The sequence below is a fragment of the Nematolebias whitei genome, chromosome 23 (assembly GCF_014905685.2).
Source record: "Nematolebias whitei isolate Nwh7 chromosome 23, NemWhi1, whole genome shotgun sequence".
In the NCBI taxonomy this organism is placed as follows: domain Eukaryota; kingdom Metazoa; phylum Chordata; class Actinopteri; order Cyprinodontiformes; family Rivulidae; genus Nematolebias; species Nematolebias whitei.
Window position 1 is genome coordinate 8401450 of NC_056520.1, and position 20548 is coordinate 8421997.

Below are 20548 nucleotides of genomic sequence, written 5' to 3' on the forward strand. Positions count from 1 at the left end.
ATCAATCAATCCATCAATCAATCCATCAATCAATCCATCAATCAATCAATCAATCCATCAATCAATCCATCAATCAATCCATCAATCCATCCATCAATCCATCCATCAATCAATCCATCCATCAATCAATCCATCCATCAATCCATCCATCCATCAATCCATCCATCAATCCATCCATCAATCCATCCATCAATCAATCAATCAATCCGCCGCTAGCTCTCCAGCGTTCCTCCGCCTGCACCAGCTGAGTGAAGCTAACGTGCACAGGAGGACTCGCTGTTGCAGTTCTTAGAAATTTAAAGCGTCAGTCAAAAATTGCGTTATGAATATGGGGGGGGGGGGGGGGACGTATAAAAGTCCCAGGACTTACAAATCTGTGGGGGAAAAAAACTGCGACTTATACGCAGAAAAATACGGTACCTCTTGTTTCACACCGTGTGACTCCTACTAACTTCAATATGTCGCACCAGAAACATTGTTAACTTGCACCCCCTGTTAAATTCAGAGGGAAGAATCTCCAGTCAGATGACCTTTGACCCTTGACTCCCTGACCGTCCTCGTTTCCACAGGAGCCAGCTGACGGTTGATCGTTCTCAGCCTGGACCTCTCAACGAGGTCATGCTCCATAACGGTAAAAGCCGGTCCTCGGGAGGTAATCCACTTAAACCTGCAGCTGGATCTCCTGCTGAGGCTCCATTAGAGCAGCCCCAGTCATTTTAACTGATTCATTATGGGATCATTATTTATTTAGCTTAATTTGTACTTTTCATCCAGTTTGTGCACACCAGATACTTTCTGTAAACACCAGTAAACGATGGTGGGTTTAGGTCTGTTTAGGACCCGGGGCTGATTTGTTTTAGAGGAGTCCCTCAGCAAGGGTTTGGGTCGGTGTTTACATTTGAAGCCAGCTGTGCGGATGTTGGAAACCATAAGCGAGGATCTGATGATGTCGTGCTGTCCAGCAGGGCATGCTTTTCATATGGAGATTTGCATGCATGCAAACCGTCGTCCAGACTCGGTCACCTCCGTTGGCACGGGCCCCGTCAACGCCTCCTCGTCTGCACGCCCCTGCCGGTCCCAGTAAACGGCCCAGAAACGTCGAAGGACAGCTGGAGCTTCCCGACACCGAGCCGGGGCCGTAAGGGAAATGAGGAATTCTGCACATCCAGGCCATTTCCTGTTTTGCCCTCCCACCCCCACGTCCGTGAAAGATTTTCTTGGCTCCGCCTTTCGCGTTCCCTGGTGCCAAAGCAGGAAGCGATCCGTCATCGACGCCGTAATGCGACGCCGTCACGAGCGTCCCTCAGCTGCCGTGTCCCGTTAGCACCATGTGCTGCACCTGCTGGCCTTGTTGTAGCAAACATGGACCCACACAAACTCTCATCAGAAGGTTGAGCATGCATCAGGATATCTCGTAAGAAGGGGTTCACAAGAGACTGACGCATCAGTGGGGTCACTTGAGGGTGTTCATCCAGTTTGACCGTAGAGGGACGGTGGATTGAAGAGTTTCAGTTTGACTGCGCTGAGACGTTTTCTCTCTGTGCATGCTAACATGCAAATGCACCGCGTGCAAGCTCTGTACTTCCTCATGTGACCCGGCGCTGCACGCCCCGCTCTGACTGCACCCTGTTGTGTTTTCCTTCCACTTGACAAAAACACAAATGTATCAGATGAGATAACCGCTCTCCGTCAGGGGACGCTGGCGTTCCTGTGAAACTCTTCTTGGTTCTCTTATGCAAGCTGTACAAACTGTGACTCGGTCGGCTGTCGGGTATTTTATTTTCTGCAGAAACCAGAGACGGTGTGAGATAAGTGGCTACGCGTCAAGGTTACACACTCCGACGTTCATCGGCTGTTTGTTTTGGCTACATGTACACGTCCTTGTGTACAGAAATGACCTGGTGTTATAACAAGACGTATAGTGTTTGTGAAAACGTCACCAGCCAGACGTAAAGGTCTAATAACTTCCAAGCTGAAATCAGCTAAAAACACATGCTGAAATGTAGCTGAAATGGAAGAACGAGCCTTAGTTAGCAGAGGAAAGCAGAAAGAACACGTTTACTGAATTGGGTTTAAATAATCAGAAATGAGCACGAAAATCTGCAGAAAAAAAAGAGCTAAAATTAGCACAAAAAATAGCTGAATAGGTAGAACGAAGCTTAAACTACCAGAAGGAAGTCGAAGGATCTGAAATGAGCTAAAAAAAATGTGGAATTTGCTGAAAAGCTAAAATTTCCATTAAAACAGCTAAATAGTAGCAGCAGAAAAACAAGCTGAAAGGAGCATAACAAGCTTAAATTAGCAGGAACTACCAAGAATAACTTTAATTTATCTGGAAACAGCTGAAATTAGCTAAAAAGGTAAAAACAAGCTTAAATTAGCAGAAGAAAGCAGAAAGAGCACATATTTGCTGAATTGGTTTTGAATAATCAGAAATGAGCGCCAAAATTAGGAAATCTGCTAAAAAATAAGCTAAAATTAACACACAAATTAGCTGAAAAGGTAGAAATAAGCTTAAACTATCAGATGGAAATGAAAGGAGCTGAAATGAGCTAAAAATGTGGAATTTGCTGAAAAGCTAAAATTTGCATTAAAACCGCTAAATAGTACCTGAAATATCAGTTAAAGCTGAAATGAGCATAACAAGCTGAAATTATAAGAAAGATGTTAATTAGGCTGAAATTATCAGGGATTACCAAGAAAAACTTGAATTTATCTGAAAATAGCTGAAATTAGCTAAAAAGGTAGCTGAAAAGGCAGAACAAGCTCAAGTTAGCAGAAGAAAGCAAAGAGAACACGTTTGAACAAATGGGCTGAAAGAAGCAGAAATGAGCACAAAACAGTGGAAATTATCTGAAAAAAAGCAGCTGAAATTAGGGAAAAAAACAGCTGGTTAGTAGCTAAAAAGCAGAAGTTGAAATTACAAGGAGAGAGCACGTTTTTGCAGAATTAAGCTGAAAAAAGTTTAAACGAGTGCAGAATATGTGGAGTTAGTTGAATAAGCTTAAATTAGTATAAAACAACAAAATAGTAGCTGAAATGGTAGAAAAAGCTGAAACTTGCATGAATAAGCTGAAAGGAGCATAATGAGCTGAAATTAGCAGAAAGAAGTAGAAGAAGCACAAAAATGTTGTAGTTAGCAGAAAGAATCTGAAAGGATCACAAAACAACTGAAATTAGCTTAAAGTAGCTGAAAAAAGTTAAAATTTGCAGAAGGAAGCTGAAAGCAGCTGAAGCGGAACAAAATGTGGAAGGAGCAGTAAAAGGTAAACGGATCTAAAGATGTGAAGGATGAAAAACGAGCTCAATTCATTTTCTATGAGGGAAAAACAAGGCAGAAAATACTAAATATGTCAAAAAGCTAAAGTTGCACCAAAACCAAAAGTCACAGCAGGATTGTCCTGAAAGAGCTGAACGTTTTATGATTTGTTGAAACAGCTGAAAACTGCGGGATGAGAATCGTACAGAAGAAAACGGGATGACAACAGAGTGAATGCTTCATAAACATCCAGGTGGATAATCTAACGAGGTTGAGTCGGGTCCTCTGGACAGATTCTTTGTTGAGTTTCGTCTTCTCTCCGAAGACTCCTTCAGTCTGTGGAGCTGACCTGACTCGACCTTGCTTCCATTTTTGTCCACTAGAGGGAGCTCTGTCATCTTTTTTTTTTTTTACAGCGAGGCCTCTGAACAAGAACTCCGTAACATTTCACCCAGGACGTGATCAATGTAATTTATTGGTCCTGAGGTCCACTGTCCCCCCTCTTTGTTGGATCTCACCAGAAAAGGGGAGGTGATGCATGTGCATCTGCTGGGGGGGGGGGTAGGGTCTGTGTAGTTGTCATGGCAACAGATGCTGAAGTGTGACCTCATGGTGTGTAAATTTCTAAACGCACATGGATTAGATTTTTAATTTGTTTCATTTCCTTTTCCCCCTCTGGTGTAGATGGAGCAGGTGTCCGATGACGAGCTGGACCACGGGGCCGAGGAGGACAGCGACAAGGAGGACCAGGACCTGGACAAGATGTTTGGAGCCTGGCTGGGCGAGCTGGACAAGCTCACGCAGGTGAAACACACACACACACTCACACACAGAAATGAAGAGGAGACGCAGGGATGGAGCCGTATCCATGGCAACACCAACACTGCTAATCCTGTCTCTTAGCCTGTATCCTAGCAACCCCGCTCCCACATCACTTGGTGTTGCGCAGCTCTGTGTGTGGGGCTGTCGGACACGGTTCGGCTGAAACGTCAGCGTTTGTGTTTTTACAGAGTCTGGATGACGGCCGGCCACAGAAAGCTCTGCAGAAGCCGCCTCTGAGGCAGGAGACCAACATCGCCAACTTCTCCTATCGCTTCTCCATGTATAATATAAACGGTGCTGACAACAATAAAAACACAGTGTGACTCGTATCATTTGTAATCCCCCCCCCCCCCCCCTTACACCACGTCCTTTCATCCTTGGTGTTCACAGAGGCTCTGAATCAGGGCGACTCGGTGGACCTGGATGCTCTGATGGCCGACCTGTGCTCCATCGAGCAGGAGCTCAGTACCATCTCCAAACCCAACTCCACCTCCCGCAGCCAGAGCAAAGGCCAGCCGAGGGGCCCCGGGGGCCGCAGCGCCAGCACCAAACACACCGGTACGAGTGGAGGAGGAAGCAGCGGAGGTACTTCCATGAATCTACGCTGCCCGATAGATTTAGTCTGAAGATCGTAGCTGTTCAAATGTTTTTATACCGAGCAAAATGCCTCATCAATTGAAACCAGAGAAACTGGATTTCCTGCATGAATGCTTATTGCTGAAAAACAGCTGAAATGTAGCTGAAATGAAAGAACAAGCCTAAATTGCAAAAGAATGCAGAAAGAACACATATTTGCTGAATTAGGTTAAAATAAGCAAAAATTAGTACAAATTTAGGGAATTGGCTAAAAAAAAAAGAGGGGCTGAAATTAGCAAAAAATAGTAGCTGAATAGTAGCTGAAAAAGCAGAAAGAAGCTTAAACTACCAGAAGTAAGTGAAAAGAGCTTAAATGAGTTCCAAAATTCTAGAATTAGCTTAAAAGGCTAAAATTAACACAAATGGCTAAATAGTAGCTAAAATAGCAGAAAAAGCTAAAACTCGCAGGAGAAAAACTGAAATAAACATAACGAGCTGAAATTAGCAGAAAAAAGTTATTTAGACTGAAATTACCTTGAAAAACATGAATTTATCTGAAAACAGCTGAAATTAGCTTTAAAAAAAAAAAAAAAGTACCGGTAGCTGAAAATGCTAAATTGGCATGAGAAAGCAGAAAGAACACGTTTGCTTAATTATGCTGAAAGAAGCAGAAATGAGCACAAAAAAAAGTGGAAATTAGCACCAAAAAAAAAAAACCTGCTGAAAAGTAGCTAAAAAGAAGCTTAAATTTCCAGAAGGAAGTGGAAAGAGCACATTTTTGCTGAATTAGGCTGAAAAAAAGCTTAAATGAGTACAAAAAATGTGGATTAACTGAAAAAGATTAAATTAGCATTAAAAACAGCTGAATAGTAACTGAAATACTAGAAAAAGCTGAAACTAGCAGAAGTCAGCTGAACTAACATAAGCTGAAATTAGCAGAAAGAAGTTAAAAGAAGCACAAAAATGTAGTAGTTAGCAGAAAGAATCTGAAAGGATCACAAAACAGCTGAAAGTAGCTGAAAAAAGTTTAAATTTGCAGAAGGAAGCTGAATTGGAGCTAAAGATTTGAAGGATGTAAAAATGAGCTCAGTTCATTTTCTATGTGGGGAAAAAAAAATGGCCGAAAAGGTTAAATATTTCAAAAGCTGAAGTTGCACCAATATCAAAAGTCATTAAAAGTCATGATAGCAGAAAATCAGTCATGAGAAAATTCTTGTGAAATTAGAAACGAAAACGCCCGCACAGGAGAAATGTTTACCGTCTTTGGGTTGTGGCGCGTTTTATGGAAACGTTTGGACTTTCCCAACAGGAAGTAGCAGCAGCAGCACTCGAGCGTCGCCGGCCAACACGGTACGAGGCGGCAGCGTGAACGCCCGGCCCGCGGCCTCCAACATCTCCCTGGATGACATCACCTCCCAGCTGGAGAGGGCCTCTCTCAGCATGGACGAAGCGGCGCGTCAAACGTCCTCTTCCTCCTCCTCCTCGTCTTCAGTCTCCTCCGCCACTCTCAGACGCCCCTCCTCCGGATCAGGGTCGTCCAGCGGCGGGCAGCACCGGAGGACGGGGTCGGTGGGCGCGGTCAGCGAGCAGGACGCCCCGTCCCAGCGCTCCAGCATTAATTCGGCCTCGGCGTCCAGCATGGACTCGTTGGACGTGGATAAAGTGACGGCAGGAGAGACGGAGGACCAGAGCAGTCCAAGTCAACAAGGACAGAACCAGACCAGCACAGAGGTACACAAGTCCAGACTTAAAGGTTGTCTGAGAGATCAGTTCAGTTTGCATGTTTTCAACAACAACACTTCTCCAGGCTTCAAGTAATGCAACGTTAACACCGACCTCTCCTGAGCTTCCTCTACTGACTAACGAAAGCAAGTGATCCTCTAAAGTCTAACAAAGTTGAGTCAGCCATCAGCCTACAGACTATCATTAATGCCCTGATGGCCGCTTGCTATTCACAGGGGACTGAGTAATACTAGCAATAACAGCATTGTAAGAGGGGGACAGATGAACACGGAGGCTCCACCCATTTAATGATGGACAGTTATTTTCTCAAAGATGGCTTCCTTCTCTCCTATCAAGGATGTGCACATAATTGAAAGAAGCCATCTTTGTGAAGAGAACCGTCCATCATTAAAAGGGGTGGAGCCTCCGTGTTCAACTGTCCCCCTTTTACAATGCTGTTATTGCTAGTATCACTCAGCCCTCTGTGAATAACAAGCAGCCATCAAGGCACTAACAATTGATTATTAGGCTGATGGTCCTTGATCATGTGAACAGCTAGTTCTGGATGTCAACAACAAACTGGTTGATCCACCATGAGAAGGTGCTATTTATAAGACTGAGTTTGTTGCAGCTCCTCAGACTGAAGAAGACTTTTGGATATAAGACGAAACAACAAAATTTTAAATTTTATTTTTTTATATATATTTTGACTCTGTCCAGAAGACCTGACTTTGTTAGATTTTTCTACCTAGATTATTGAGCACCCATCAGGATCCTCTAAAACAGTGGTACCCAACAGTGGTCCTTGCGGAACACCATCCTGCATGTTTTAGTTGTTTCTCTGATCCAACACACCTGATTCTGTGATTTAATTACTTCAAGTTCTGCAGAAGCCTGTTAATCACCCATTTATTACAATCAGGTGTGTTGGAGGCAAAGAAACGACTAAAACATGCAATATGGTGTTCCTCAAGGACTAGTGTTGGGTACCCTTGCTCTATTCTGAACCTGCTTTAAATGCAGCAAATCTCAGTTAATGCTTTGCTTGGACCTCTGGAAGCTCAAAACAATAAAAAAACATGCATGTACCCTGTCTCTTCCCCCTCCCTCCTGCATGTGTTTTCTTTGTTTGTGTTCTTGCACCCTTTGACGTATCACTGGCCTCTTTCCACACACACACCCTGCCTGCCTGCACCTCCTGACTTTCCCAGCATGCCGCTCGGCGACGGGCCAGACGGCAGCTTGACTTCACCTCACGGGAGGGTGACGTGGACCGGGCCACCGTAAGTGCACGTGTGTGAGCTTGCATGCAAGGCTGCACATTTAATCTTTTAGAGTCTGATGAGCACGAGCCAGTCGTGACAAAATGATCAGAAAAGGTTTGGACAGAATGGAAAATTGACATTTTAGGTGTGCAGTACTTACTGAAATGACATTTCAAGGCTTGTTGGAGTGGAGGGCGGGAAGAAACCAAACTGATAAAGGTTCTGTTGTGTTAGCAAAATATCTCATGAACCAACAGATTTTGTTTCTTTTTTTATGGAAAAATGCAAAAAGCATTCCTTTGATCTACATCTATAATAACTTCTGGAGTCAACCCAATTCAAGATGGCTGCCACAGCCAACAGCCTTATGAAAACACAAAAATGTCTATAACTCCAACGGTTTTACAAATATTTAGCAAAAATTAATTGTGGTAGTAGCTGAGAATCATGCACAACACGTATTCCAACAGCTAACGCACACTGCAAGATCTTCAATGAGACAACAGTCTTAAGGTCCCGGTATCTTCCATCCAGAGCTCAACCATCGACTCGCGCTCACGTGGTTGCAGGACATTGTTCGTGCAAACCTTCATCGTCCACAAGACACGGTGTAGAGCTCCTGCTTAACCCCGCCCCCTAAAGTATACATCACTAGGGATGCACGATATTATCGGCATGGTATCGTTATCGGCCAATATTTTTTAGCGATAAAGATAAATATCGGACATCAGCCATTCCATTCCAAATTAACTCACCAATATAAAAGGCTTTGTTTTTGTATGACAACCCAGGGACAAGGATTCCTGCAGCGCCTGCACAACGTGATGACATCACGCACACCTACTTTACCTGATCACGGCAGGAGAGGAAGAAGTGAAAATATCGGCGGTGTGGAAGTTTTTTAAAGTGTCGAAAACTGATACCATATATAATAGATAGTATATCTATTACTGCACTTCTACTTATGCGCTTTTCACTTGTCGCTTGTGAACAGGTTGAGTTTAGATTTGTGAAAATTTACAAATTTGCATTGTTCGAGTGTCGTCATTGTGTTAGAGAGTAAATGTCATGAATAAATTTGACATTAAACATAGTCCAAGTTGAAGTGTTTCATCATTTTCAGCCCCTTTTTGGCATCTGCAATGGGGATAGCAGGACAAACTGACAAAGACCATGCAGAATAATGTCGTAGTTTAATTCCACAGCAGAGAAAGCTGTGTAGTAAAGTAAGTAGGTCTAGGAAAATAAATAAATAAATAATCGGTATTGGTATCGGTTATTGGCCAAATAAGTTTTAACATATCGGATATCGGCCAAAAATCCAATATCGTGCATCCCTATACGCCACCACACAGGTTTCTTCCACTTTTCTCCATCCTGCTATTCGGCCACAAATCTATCATGAAGAAAGCGCCACACTTTTCAGCAGACAGACTCCTCCGTGCACAATGTGTGCACGACCTCCATCCAGGAGTTTTTGTCTGTTTGACTAAATTAGAGTGTTTGAAGAGTTCTACAGCTGAATGTCCAAGCGCATTGCCAAACACGCCCACAAACTCTTGACCAATCACACAATACGTAGCGCATACGCCTAGGAGAAAAAGTTTGTCCTGGGATTGTGTATGTTGAAAAGGCGGAGCTACTCTGAGAACAAAATGACGTGATTTTTGTCACACAATTAAATCAACTAGAGGAGATTAAGCCACTTTGGATGGAATATGCAGCGGTTTTTAGTTTAAATGTGAAATTTAGTGTCTTGAACGTAACGTAAATTGCGTCAAAACCCTTTCAGAGTCTTGCTACATCGAGGCGCAAGAAAGGTTTCTTTCCAAAATTGGTTTGCCACGTCAAAATCCAAGATGGCCGCCATCATATCTGTAAATATTTTAACATTTTGAGCCTGTAAACATGAAAAATGAGCAACGTGCCGACTTGTCTGTGGCTTGTGACGTTAAATCCAAGATGGCCACCTTCACCGATGGCGTACCACTTGTATTCACATAAAAGATATTTTGATTACCGTATTTTTCGGACTATAAGGTACACTTAAAATCGCTCCCTCACTATCCATCCTTTGGTTCGAACAGTCTTCTACTGCCATCCAGTGGTCAACAAAGGTACTACACTCGAAACAAGTTAAGCAAAATTTCTTCTTAAATTTGACAATTATTACTATTGTCAAATTTCCAAACAATATTATAGTTTATCGCAATAATTTCTGAGACAATCGCCCGGCAAAATTTGTTATCATGACAGGCCTAGGTCCACGGCGCTCAATCTGTCAAAATGAACTTGTTTCGCTTAATGCACCTTATAATCAGGTGCGCTTTATAGTCCGAAAAATACGGTAATCCGTGGCTAAATTACCTAATTCTACTTCAAAGTCGCAAGGACCTGGAGAAAATTGGTCTCAGTCGTGGAGATCTTTACAATCAAAATCTGGATCCACATGAGTCCTCACCTGGTCTCGTAGACCCAGCTGTGGGTCCAGGTTCTGGTGTGGTTGGCTATCCACCAAGACAAGTTCCGGCGTTTTCTCGTATTCGACCAAGTCTTCTGCTTCAATCGTCACTGGTAAACAACGCGACCCTGGCTCTGTCCTACAGCCCACTGTCACAGCTGACACCGATGACATCATCAACACGAGACGGGAACTCTTACCGCACAATCACATCATTTGGGGATTTTTTTTTTTTTGTTGTTTTTTTTGTTTTTTACGATTATCCTAAAAACGAGTCATTAAATGTTTAAATGAGAGAAATGGGTTGACGTAATGTTTAAAAAATAAAACTTAATTTTTATATTTCACTTCCCCTCTAAGAGTCTGGTGGTTGACGTGCGTTCCTTCAAGCGGCGGCTTGATTTTCTTTGTACGTTTCATCCTGCTCCAACAGTTTTCTATTTCCTGTTCATCTTTTTAAACAGTTCAGTATATATATATATATATATATATATATATATATATATATTATAACTAAATGTGAAATCCGTGGACTGTCAGGGCGACCGTGTCTTCGTTCAGGTCTGCTCTCGATCGTCGCTTCTTCGCCCACAGCTGCAGCTAACCACGACCACAAACGCTGACTTCTCTCACTTCACGCTTCATTTAAATTAAAAAACAGATTAAATCACCTGCTATTAATAAAACAAGCTTCAACGAATCATCTGGCACTGACTTCTCTGTTTTTGTCCTCCTTCTCTTCACCCCAAGCATTCCTATCTGGACAGAGAAACCTCGCTCATTCTGAAAAGCATAGCAGGAAAACCTTCTCACCTCCTGACCAAGGTGATGCCTACACTCGCTGGTGTGTGTGTGTGTGTGTGTGCTGCTTTCTTCTGCTCTGCATGCCTATTGTGATAAATATATATTTAATAAAGAACCTTGCAAACTAAAAGCTTGGTAACGGTGGCACGCCTGCTGAGCACGCACTCTTTCTGACAGAACCGGACTTGAACGTACGAGACGATCGCAGTGTCACGGCCGCCTTGCGCGTTCCGCCCATGTTCACTCACGTTGTGTGTACAGTGCATAAGACAACGTCCAATTTAGGCATTTTTCATTGGCCCTCAGAGGTTGATGGATAGATGATGGATGGATGGATAAATTGACAGATGATAGATGGATGAATGGATATATGAGTGGATAAATTGATGAATGGATGGATGGATAAATTGATGGATGGATGGATGGATGGATAAATTGACAGATGATAGATGGATGATAAATATATGGATGGATGGATGGATGGATGGATAAATTGATGGATGGATGGATGAATAAATTGATAGATGATAGATGGATGATGAATATATGGATGGATGGATGGATAAATTGATAGATTATAGATGGATGGATAAATTGATAGATGGATGATGGCTATATGGATGGATGTATTAATTGATAGATAGATGGATGATGGATGGATGGATTGATATATGATGGATGGATGAATAAATTGATAGATGATAGATGGATGATGGATATATGGATGGATGGATGGATAAATTGATGGATGGATGGATGGATAAATTGGTAGATGATCGATGGATGATGGATGGATGAATAAATTGATAGATGGTAGATGGATGATGGATATATGAATGGATGGATGGATAAATTGATAGATGGATGATGGATAAATTGGTAGATGATCGATGGATGATGGATGGACATATGGATGGATGGATAAATTGATAGATGATGGATGGATGGATGATGGATAGATGATCGGAGATTAGTTTTATCTTTACCGACTTTGTCAGGTGGGTCACAGGGGTCGCTGGTGCCCATGTCCAGCAGTCACTGTGTGAGGGGCAGGGGACACCTGGACAGGTCTCCAGTCCATCACAGGGACACCTGGAGACAAACGAGACAATCAGTCTCTCTCTCTCTCTCTCTCTCTCTCTCTCTCTCTCTCTCTCACTCTCTCTCTCTCACTCTCTCTCACCAAGAGACATGTTAGAGTTACCAATCAGCCTAACATGCATGTTTTTGGTCTGTGGGAGAAAACTGGAGTACCCGGAGAAAACCCACGCATGCACAGAAAGAACACACAGACTCCACCCAGAATGTTCCCCTGGCCGGGATTCGATCCGGCGACCTTCTCGCTGAGAGGCAGCAGCTCTACCAACTGCGCCACCGTGCCGCCCTGCCTGAGAAATGTTTATTAAAATACCAGTTTGACGCAACGTCAGAGCTGAGGGTGAGACTCCCTCACTCTGGAGCGAGTAAAGCTCTGCCACTGTGTGTGCGCCTGCAAGCTGCTCATGTGGAAAAGTAAGTCGGGGGGGGGGGGGGGGGGGGGGGTGTCTTGAGATAAGAGGCTTGAAGAGCAGCACCCCCCATCCCTCTGAACTCAAACGCTCCTTTTTTTAATGCACACATGAAATATTCAGCTCATTCACCCACATTCCTCTCCACGTCCCCGCCGCTGTCATTCGGCTCCGGGGGGTCGGGGTGCCCGAGTCGGCCATGGGTCTCCCCCCTCGTGCCGATTGGCTGAAAGGTGCTCGCTGGTTGGCCGAGTCCCCGCTTTTACTACTTCTGCAGGATTATGCTCCCGTTGATTGGGCACGCTCTGCTGCCGTTGAGAAAGGGAGGAAGCGAGGGGGAGGGGGGGCCGTCACCCCTTCTAGTATCTCGTTTGGGCTTTTGTCAAACCGTGCTCGTCTGCAGCGCGCACGTGCCGCCAAGTTTCATCTCGGTTGTCTTCGATTGATGGATTAGATCTGAACTTCAACCGACTCTGGAACTTTATCTGGAAATTATGGACAAATCTATAATCCCCCCCCCCCCCCCCTTATTTATTTATTTATTCAGTTTTAAATGACAGATTGGGCATCTTTAAGTGAACGGCGTAGATGCTCTTTGAAGTCCTCTCGCCCTGTAGGGATCTCCTACCATTGTCTCCAGGATCAAAGGAGGAAACCCCAAACGAGCGATGGGGCGCCATTTTTTGCGTCAACGCCGGACCCGTGTCGCAGCCGCAGACATTTAACCGTCGTTTCCGTGAATAGTCGCGTACGCGCCGACACCTGTAGAATGGAGGTGATGGCTTCTTGTTGGAGGGGGCAGGTGAGGAAGAGTCCGCTTCTGTGTTTAAACTTCTGGTTGGGGGGAGTGCTTCCTGATGACGGCGTGTTGTCGCTGCACAGCTCGATTAACCGTGCTCCGTGTTTTTGTCCAACTAGGAGGAACAAGCTGCCAAAGTGAAGGCAGAGAAGATCCGAGTCGCCCTGGAGAAAATCAAGGAGGCTCAGGTCAAAAAGGTAGGCTAAACCCCCACCCCCCCTGACTTGTGTAAGACGAGCTGTCTTGTCATATTCTCCGCACGCCGCGTTTCTTTTGAACCTCATTCAGACGGCGAAGCGTGGGGAAAGTAGGTCATTGCGGCGTTTGGTTGTGGATCTGCCGGGGGAGGGAGCACCAAGACACAAGACGATCAAAAAAAAAACGGCAATAAATCATAATTTTCCACACATTTCTGAATTTTAGGTGGATAACTAAAGCCACAATTTATTTTTTGTAGAGAAATGTAGGTCACTCCCACACACACACACACACACACACATCTGAGATATTCTCCCCATCTTTGTGGTTTGAGCTCCGGTTCAGTCGTCCATCCGAAGGAGCTGCTTGGTAGTCGGGGAGGGAATCCAGCAGCTGGTGGAGGACCGGACTTTAGACGCGGCTCCATCTTTTGTCATGCTCAGACGATCTTTATCCTCAAACACACAAATGGAGAACTGCGCTTGTAGGAAATTACCGTATTTTTCGGCCTAGACTTATCCACCGAAGCGACTTATTCATGGATTTTTCCCACATTTATAAACCAATTTTTGGCTGAGATATGACCGTTCATTCATTCTGACATTGAAAATACTGAACACTACCATTTTCAGCCTCTAGATGGCACTTGAGTAGTATGGCATGCCGTTGTGTAATGTAATAGGTAAAAGTGGCTATTAGTGACACAATCTGCTTGCCATAGCCTGCCACCTTCGTCCAGCTCGCCTGGAGCAACCATCAAATCCGCTTCATTTCAATGAAATGCAGCTGATTTGACCATTGAAGTGCATTTATTAAGTAAAAGTTAGAATGAGACACACCTTTACTATAATTTAGAGCAAACAAATAATTGTTTTTAAATGTTAATCTTGTTAAAGTCCTCCCGTGCACACTCCCGCGGCAACCAATCGATTTTTGCCACAATACCGGCCCACATTTCCAGGTTGTCAGCGATGACACATAATATATGCGACTTATATAGCGAAGAGACATATTTGGGTTTTTTTTCACTTTATTAGACAAATTTGGACTGATGCTACTTAAACAGCGGTGCGACGTGTACGGTGGAAAATGCGGTAAATGTTTTATGTTTTTGTCCCTCGTTGTCGAGCGAAGAGGGGAATTGGAAACGCGCTCCCTCCGTTCACCTTGAGAACCTGATAACTTGGGGGAAAAATGCAGACCGGCTTCCATTTTGGTGCGTGTCTGCATTTAGGAGTAAGAAAGGCTGAAGCTCCATTTTTATCTTCTAACGTAGTTGGGTCACGGAGGCAACAGGTTCAGGAGGAAAAAAAAACAGACATGCCTCTTCCCAGAGACGCTTCACAGCTCGTCCGGGGAGACCCCGAGGTGTTCCCAGGCCAGAGAAGATGCACTACCTCTCCAACGACCTCTAAAGGGAGGCATCCAGGAGGCACCACCTCAACTGACTCCTTTCGATGCAGAGGAGCAGCGGCTTTACTCCGAGCTCCCCCCCAGGTGACGGAGCTCCTCACCCTCTCTCCAATGCTGAGCCCGGCCACCCTCTGCAGGAAGCTCATTTCAGCCACTTTCAGTCATGATCCAAAGGGTTGGATTGTAGACAGATCAGTAAATCAAGAGCTTTGCCTTTTGACTCTGCTCTTTCTTCACCATGACCGACCGTAGCAACGCTCTCATTACAGAGGACGAGCCCCCGATCTGTTCTACCATCACTCAGGAACAAGACGCCCAGATACTGAACTACTGGGGTGGCTGAAGATTAATCTACGGGGACGAAGGCCACCATTGGCCACCCCTTGACTCTACCACTGCACGTGGTGGATAAAATAGTGTAGTCGGTTTTTAGATTTTCTCAAATACGGACAGATCACTTCTTTTTGTATGAATCGGACACACGGTTCTGGTTTTATAAGATTTTTTCTCTCTGTAAAGTGGCGTAAAATAAATATTCTAGCTACAAACCCACTACCGTAATTGCTGGTCTATAGAGCGCACCCGAATTTAAGCCATGCACACTAAATATATACATATATTTAAATGTACACATATAGAAGCCGCAGGTGTTCATGTTGTAACGTGAGCGGCAGCTACTGAGAGAAATGTGCAACTCTTGTTGTAGTTCAAGACTCAACCACCAGATGACGTTTTATAGACTTTTTTACTGTCAACACACAGACAGAGAAAACACCACACATACTCATGACAACTACCTCCCTCACTCGTGGTTACTCTACTGAACACATAAACTAAGCTAAATCGATGCTAAACAGCTAACCAAAATAATTAGCAATGAATATACATTTTACCCATAATCCCTCCCCGAGGCCAGGTGACCGGCAGTCTGCTTGTAGACTTATAGATCGGCAGTTATGGTACTTACATCAACATATAAAAGCTGCCGTATTATTTACCAAAACTAAAACACTAGGGATACTTCTTTGCCAATATAAGATTTTTATTCAAGTCTTTAAAGAACAAAACGAGTCGTTGTTCTTTGTGGGATGAACCGGAAAACACAGAAACTGTGAATAAGAGACAGGAGGAGGACAAAAAAAAAAAATCACGCTCGAGTTATTTTCCACACAAACTGGGTCAGACGTACCGTACTTTCTGGACTACAGAGCGCACCCGAGTATAAGTCAGAGTTTCTTTATTTGTCATTCGCACCACATCTGGTACGTGTGGTGGAAGTAACTTGTGCATATAAGCTGCACACATTAAATTAAAAATAAAAAAATAAATGTGTACATGTATAAGCCGCGGGTGTTCACATTGTAACACGAGATATTTTCACGAAAAGATTTTTTAAACTTAATTAGACGCGTACCGGTAATGTAGAAAAATACAGTACGTACAATAATTATTTTGTCTGAACAGTGACTGTAACATTGCTGGTAGAGCTGGGCGATATCTCGATATTTAAAATATATATATATATATATTGTGTATCGCCATTTGCTTAAAATATCGAGATATATCGTATTTATAAATATCGTATTTTTTTATAGAATATCTTTTTTTGTTTCTTCACTAACTCTCAAGCGATACGCACGCGTTCCTTCCCGCTCCCTGTTTTCCTCCTGCTCTTTTTTTTTTTTTGCTCTCTGTCTGTGTATCGGAGCAGCTCCTATTTTTTTACACATCTCCTGAAATGGAAACTACTGTTTTGGATCTGACCGACTGGACTTTCGACATATATTACAAATTCTTTCAACAAAGCGATAGCGTCCTGGGGAACCCTCGTCTGCTCAGACGAGACGTGCAGCTGGATGTATCTCTGGGGGGGATGTGTCTACCTCTGCTATCGACTGAAGATGCTGGAATTGCCGATAATTGGATTTATGATAACAGGTTTTCTGTTTTTCCAATAGTCACAATACAAAGAAGACGGCCGCAGGTAATTTGGACCTTGACAAGCTGCTGTCTATGTGAAGTTCTGGTTCGTGCTTGGAGGACTCAAAATCAGCTGATTTACGAGCGAAACCGTAAGTTGGAAGTGATTTGAATCGCAGGCCTCCTGCGGCTTTGGGACTCGTCAGCATGAAAACACCTTCTTGAAGAGGCTCGTAAGCACGGACCAGTGGAATGCACCCTAATCTGGACATTTTGGACCTTGGAAAGTTATCTGTACAGACTCGAGGCTGATGGAAAATTGTCTGCCTGAATAAATCAACAATTGTATATTATCTGAACCTCTCCCCAGCTGGCCTCGGAACAGGCCGACTTATCAATTTCTCCTTGGAAATGTGTAAACTAAGGAAAAGCTTAGTCTATCGCAACCCCCCTCCCTCCCCCCGCCCTTCTGTGGAGTCTTATTAGAACTGTACTGGCTGACCATCATCTTATCAGGACAGTGGACTATCTGGAAGTGCTTCATGGACCGCCTCGTTTGTAAATGCATATGTAACGTGTTCATAAATGTGCTTAGCTGGCAGTTTTTTTTGACGTCTTAAATATTGCCCTGTAAGGACAAGGTGTGAAGAGATCTTTTTTGTAATGCCACTATCCCTCTCCTCACGGCTTTTCCCCTTTATTTATCTAAAAAAATTGTATTCTGAATAAGAATAAGAAGGCCGCGCTTTATAGCAGCAGCTTCGTGCGCTCCGTCCATCTTTCGGACGGCTGTGCGTACATGTTCTCGTATCTCGGTGCAATGATAATAAAGCTTGTTCTGATATTAATTTTGGTCCGTATCGTCCAGCCCTAACGGCTGGTTTGAAAAAAATAAATACAGTAGCCTACCAGGAAGTCACTGATGGCTATCGTCATCCTCCTCCTGTGCACTAAAACCACTAAAGTCGTCTTTGTCAGTGTCGGAATTGAACAGCTTCAGAAAATCCTCATCACACACGTCCTCGGTCTCTTTCAGGAAGTTGTTGATCACCATTCTTTTTTTGATCGTTTTTAGCGGCAGGAAGCCCGGAAAAAAAAAATCAGTAAATTAGCCACAGCCTCGAAATAAAGAGCCTGTGAAAAAAGTGGAGGCTTATAGTCCAGACATTACGGTAGTTTTCTTTATGACAACAGCTGTTTTATTTTCAATTTAAATGCCAGCTCTGTGCACAAGCTGCCCATCTTGTTTGATTAACCCTTTGTTCTGCTCGTCTTCAGTTGGTGATCAGGGTCCACATGTCGGACGAGAGCTCCAAGACCATGATGGTGGACGAGCGGCAAACCGTCCGGCAGGTTCTGGACAGTCTGCTGGACAAGTCCCACTGTGGCTACAGCCCAGACTGGTCGCTCGTGGAGACCATTAACGAGCTGCAGATGGGTACGGGCTGAGAGTCGACCAGTTGTTTGAGTTTTCGTTGTTGGCTTTGGAGCGACACGAGCGCTTTTATCTCCATTTGCCTCCTTTTCCAGAGCGCATCTTCGAGGATCACGAGAACCTGGTGGAGAACTTGTTGAACTGGACGCGGGACAGCCACAACAAGCTGATGTTCATCGAGCGCATCGAGAAATACGCTCTCTTCAAGAACCCCCAGGTGACCGTCCGTTAAACGCTTCTTCGGTGCGTGAAGTGTGTGCTACACAAATTGTTTATGAGCGGAGTGCAGGGAGCGAGGGGGAAGTAGGTCAATGCTCTACAGTGAGTAAAGATGAATAATTTACTTGCTGTTAGATGACGTACGCCGCCAGCTTCTCCCCCCAGTCGTCATCCACCGGTGCTCACTTCCTTTATTTCATTCAATCGCTTCCAGAACTATTTGTTGGGGCGGAAGGAGACGTCAGAAATGATCGACAGGAATAAAGAAGCTTTACTAGAGGTAAGACTTGATATTTCTAACGACCGTGAGCGTCACGTTGATTTATTTAGTTATTGTTTTTTTTAATTTGTGCCCCTTCAGGAATGTTTCTGCGGCGGTTCGGTGTCCGTGCCCGAGATCGAGGGAGTCCTGTGGCTCAAAGAGGACGGAAAGAAGTCGTGGAAGAAGCGTTACTTCCTCCTCAGGGCTTCGGGGATTTATTACGTCCCAAAGGGCAAAGCTAAGGTCAGGCGAGGCTTGGAGCCGGTGCTCTTTAAGCTAACGGTCACATTGCTCACACAAGATGATAAAGAATAGAAATGTGCACGAGGGTTATGAGAACCAGATCTACACTCTGGTGTTTCCTGTTTTGGGCTCGATCACTTCCAAGTAGTCCTGTCACGATAACAAATTTTGCTGGGCGATTAATTGTCTCAGAAATTATTGCGATAAACGATAATATTGTTTAAGAAGAAATGTTGGTTAATTTTGTGTGTAGTACCTTTTTTCGACCACCGGATGGCAGTATAAGACTGTTTGAACCGAAGGATAGTGAGGGAGCGAGCAGCGTATCTCTTTAAGAAAAATGGGAGGGAGGCCCCTTGACGTGACATGGGCTGTCTCTCCTTCCTGTTTTTCATTTCTCAAAATGGCGGATGCTCTGTGTGGTTTGCGCTCTTTAGCATCGCATTTTTCACACAAAGCTTTTAATTAAAAAAAAACACTAAACAAGTTCTCAGCTTCTTTTTGCAAAAAAACCCAAACTTTTTAGAAGAAGGCACGGGTTTCAACCGTGAATTTTGGAGCTTAGACAAGATGGAGTTTTTTTTCCTGAGGTTGGCCTGTTAGCTTAGCTCGTAGCTTAGCTTCTCAGCTTAGCTACTTTTAACCGTCCAAAAACACGATTTTGGACGGTTAAAACAGATTTTAAAGAGAAAAGGAGGATCAGTGAAGAGCATTGGAGTTGAGCCTTTTGTCATCCGGTGTCTTCAGTAGAAAGAGACACGAAGAAACGATAAAGCCGATAAATGAAAATGACGTAGATAATTTTAATTTATCATGCGATTAATTGATTTATTGTTTATCGCGACAGGCCTACTTCCAAGAGTTTTTTGTTGTTCATCGAGGTGTACTTTATTTTCAACATCATCCCTTTCTCTGACTTCTTCAGCGAATAACTAAAAATGCAGCTTACCTTGTTTTTCGCCGTATAAGTTGCACCTTTTTGCATACATTTTCATGTCCTGCGACTTATACACTGAAGCGGCTAACATACGTTTTTCCCATATTTATAAACAATTTTTGGCTGAGATCTGACGATTTCATTCATTCTGACATGGAAAATATTGAACACTACCATTCTCAGCCGCTAGAGGGCGATCGACTAATATGGCAAGCTAAGTGTTTCATTAATAGGTAAAAGTGGCTATTATTGAGACACTTGGCTTGCCATAGACAGCCACCTTGGTCTCGCTCTGGAACTCCTGGGGCAAATGTCAAATCAGCTGCATTTTGTCGCGCCGCCCAGGTGAAATGCAGCTGATTTGACCATTAAAGTGCATTTATTAAGGAAAGTTCAACTGAGTCACACTTTTGCTATAATGTTGAGCAAACAAATTGTTTTTAGGTGGTTATCTTGTTAAATTTGTGTTAAAGTCCTCCAGAGCACGCTCCCACGGGTGCCATTTGGCAGGCAGCCAGTCGATTTTTGGCACACCAGCCCATGATTCCGGGTTGCCTGCGGTGACACGTATTAAACGTGTCGCGTCAGCTGTGAAGCATAATAGATGCAACTTATTTTTCCCCCACATTATTTAGACATATTTGGACTGATGCGACTTAAAGGCGGTGCTACATGTACGACGGCATGTACGGTAATTTTTCAACA

At 43.9% G+C, this 20548-nt stretch overlaps 1 protein-coding gene across 1 annotated transcript in view; it reads left to right on the top strand.

Moving 5' to 3' along the window:
• raph1b (Ras association (RalGDS/AF-6) and pleckstrin homology domains 1b) overlaps positions 1 to 20548 on the top strand; it is a 41681-nt gene that overhangs the window by 15422 nt on the left and 5711 nt on the right. The window contains exons 2-11 of the mRNA XM_037696747.1: positions 3944 to 4063; positions 4270 to 4375; positions 4472 to 4666; positions 5967 to 6388; positions 10856 to 10930; positions 13336 to 13413; positions 18026 to 18185; positions 18278 to 18399; positions 18616 to 18681; positions 18763 to 18906. Of these exons, the coding sequence (XP_037552675.1) occupies positions 3944 to 4063; positions 4270 to 4375; positions 4472 to 4666; positions 5967 to 6388; positions 10856 to 10930; positions 13336 to 13413; positions 18026 to 18185; positions 18278 to 18399; positions 18616 to 18681; positions 18763 to 18906 (1488 nt within the window). The remainder of the gene's footprint in view (positions 1 to 3943; positions 4064 to 4269; positions 4376 to 4471; positions 4667 to 5966; positions 6389 to 10855; positions 10931 to 13335; positions 13414 to 18025; positions 18186 to 18277; positions 18400 to 18615; positions 18682 to 18762; positions 18907 to 20548) is intronic.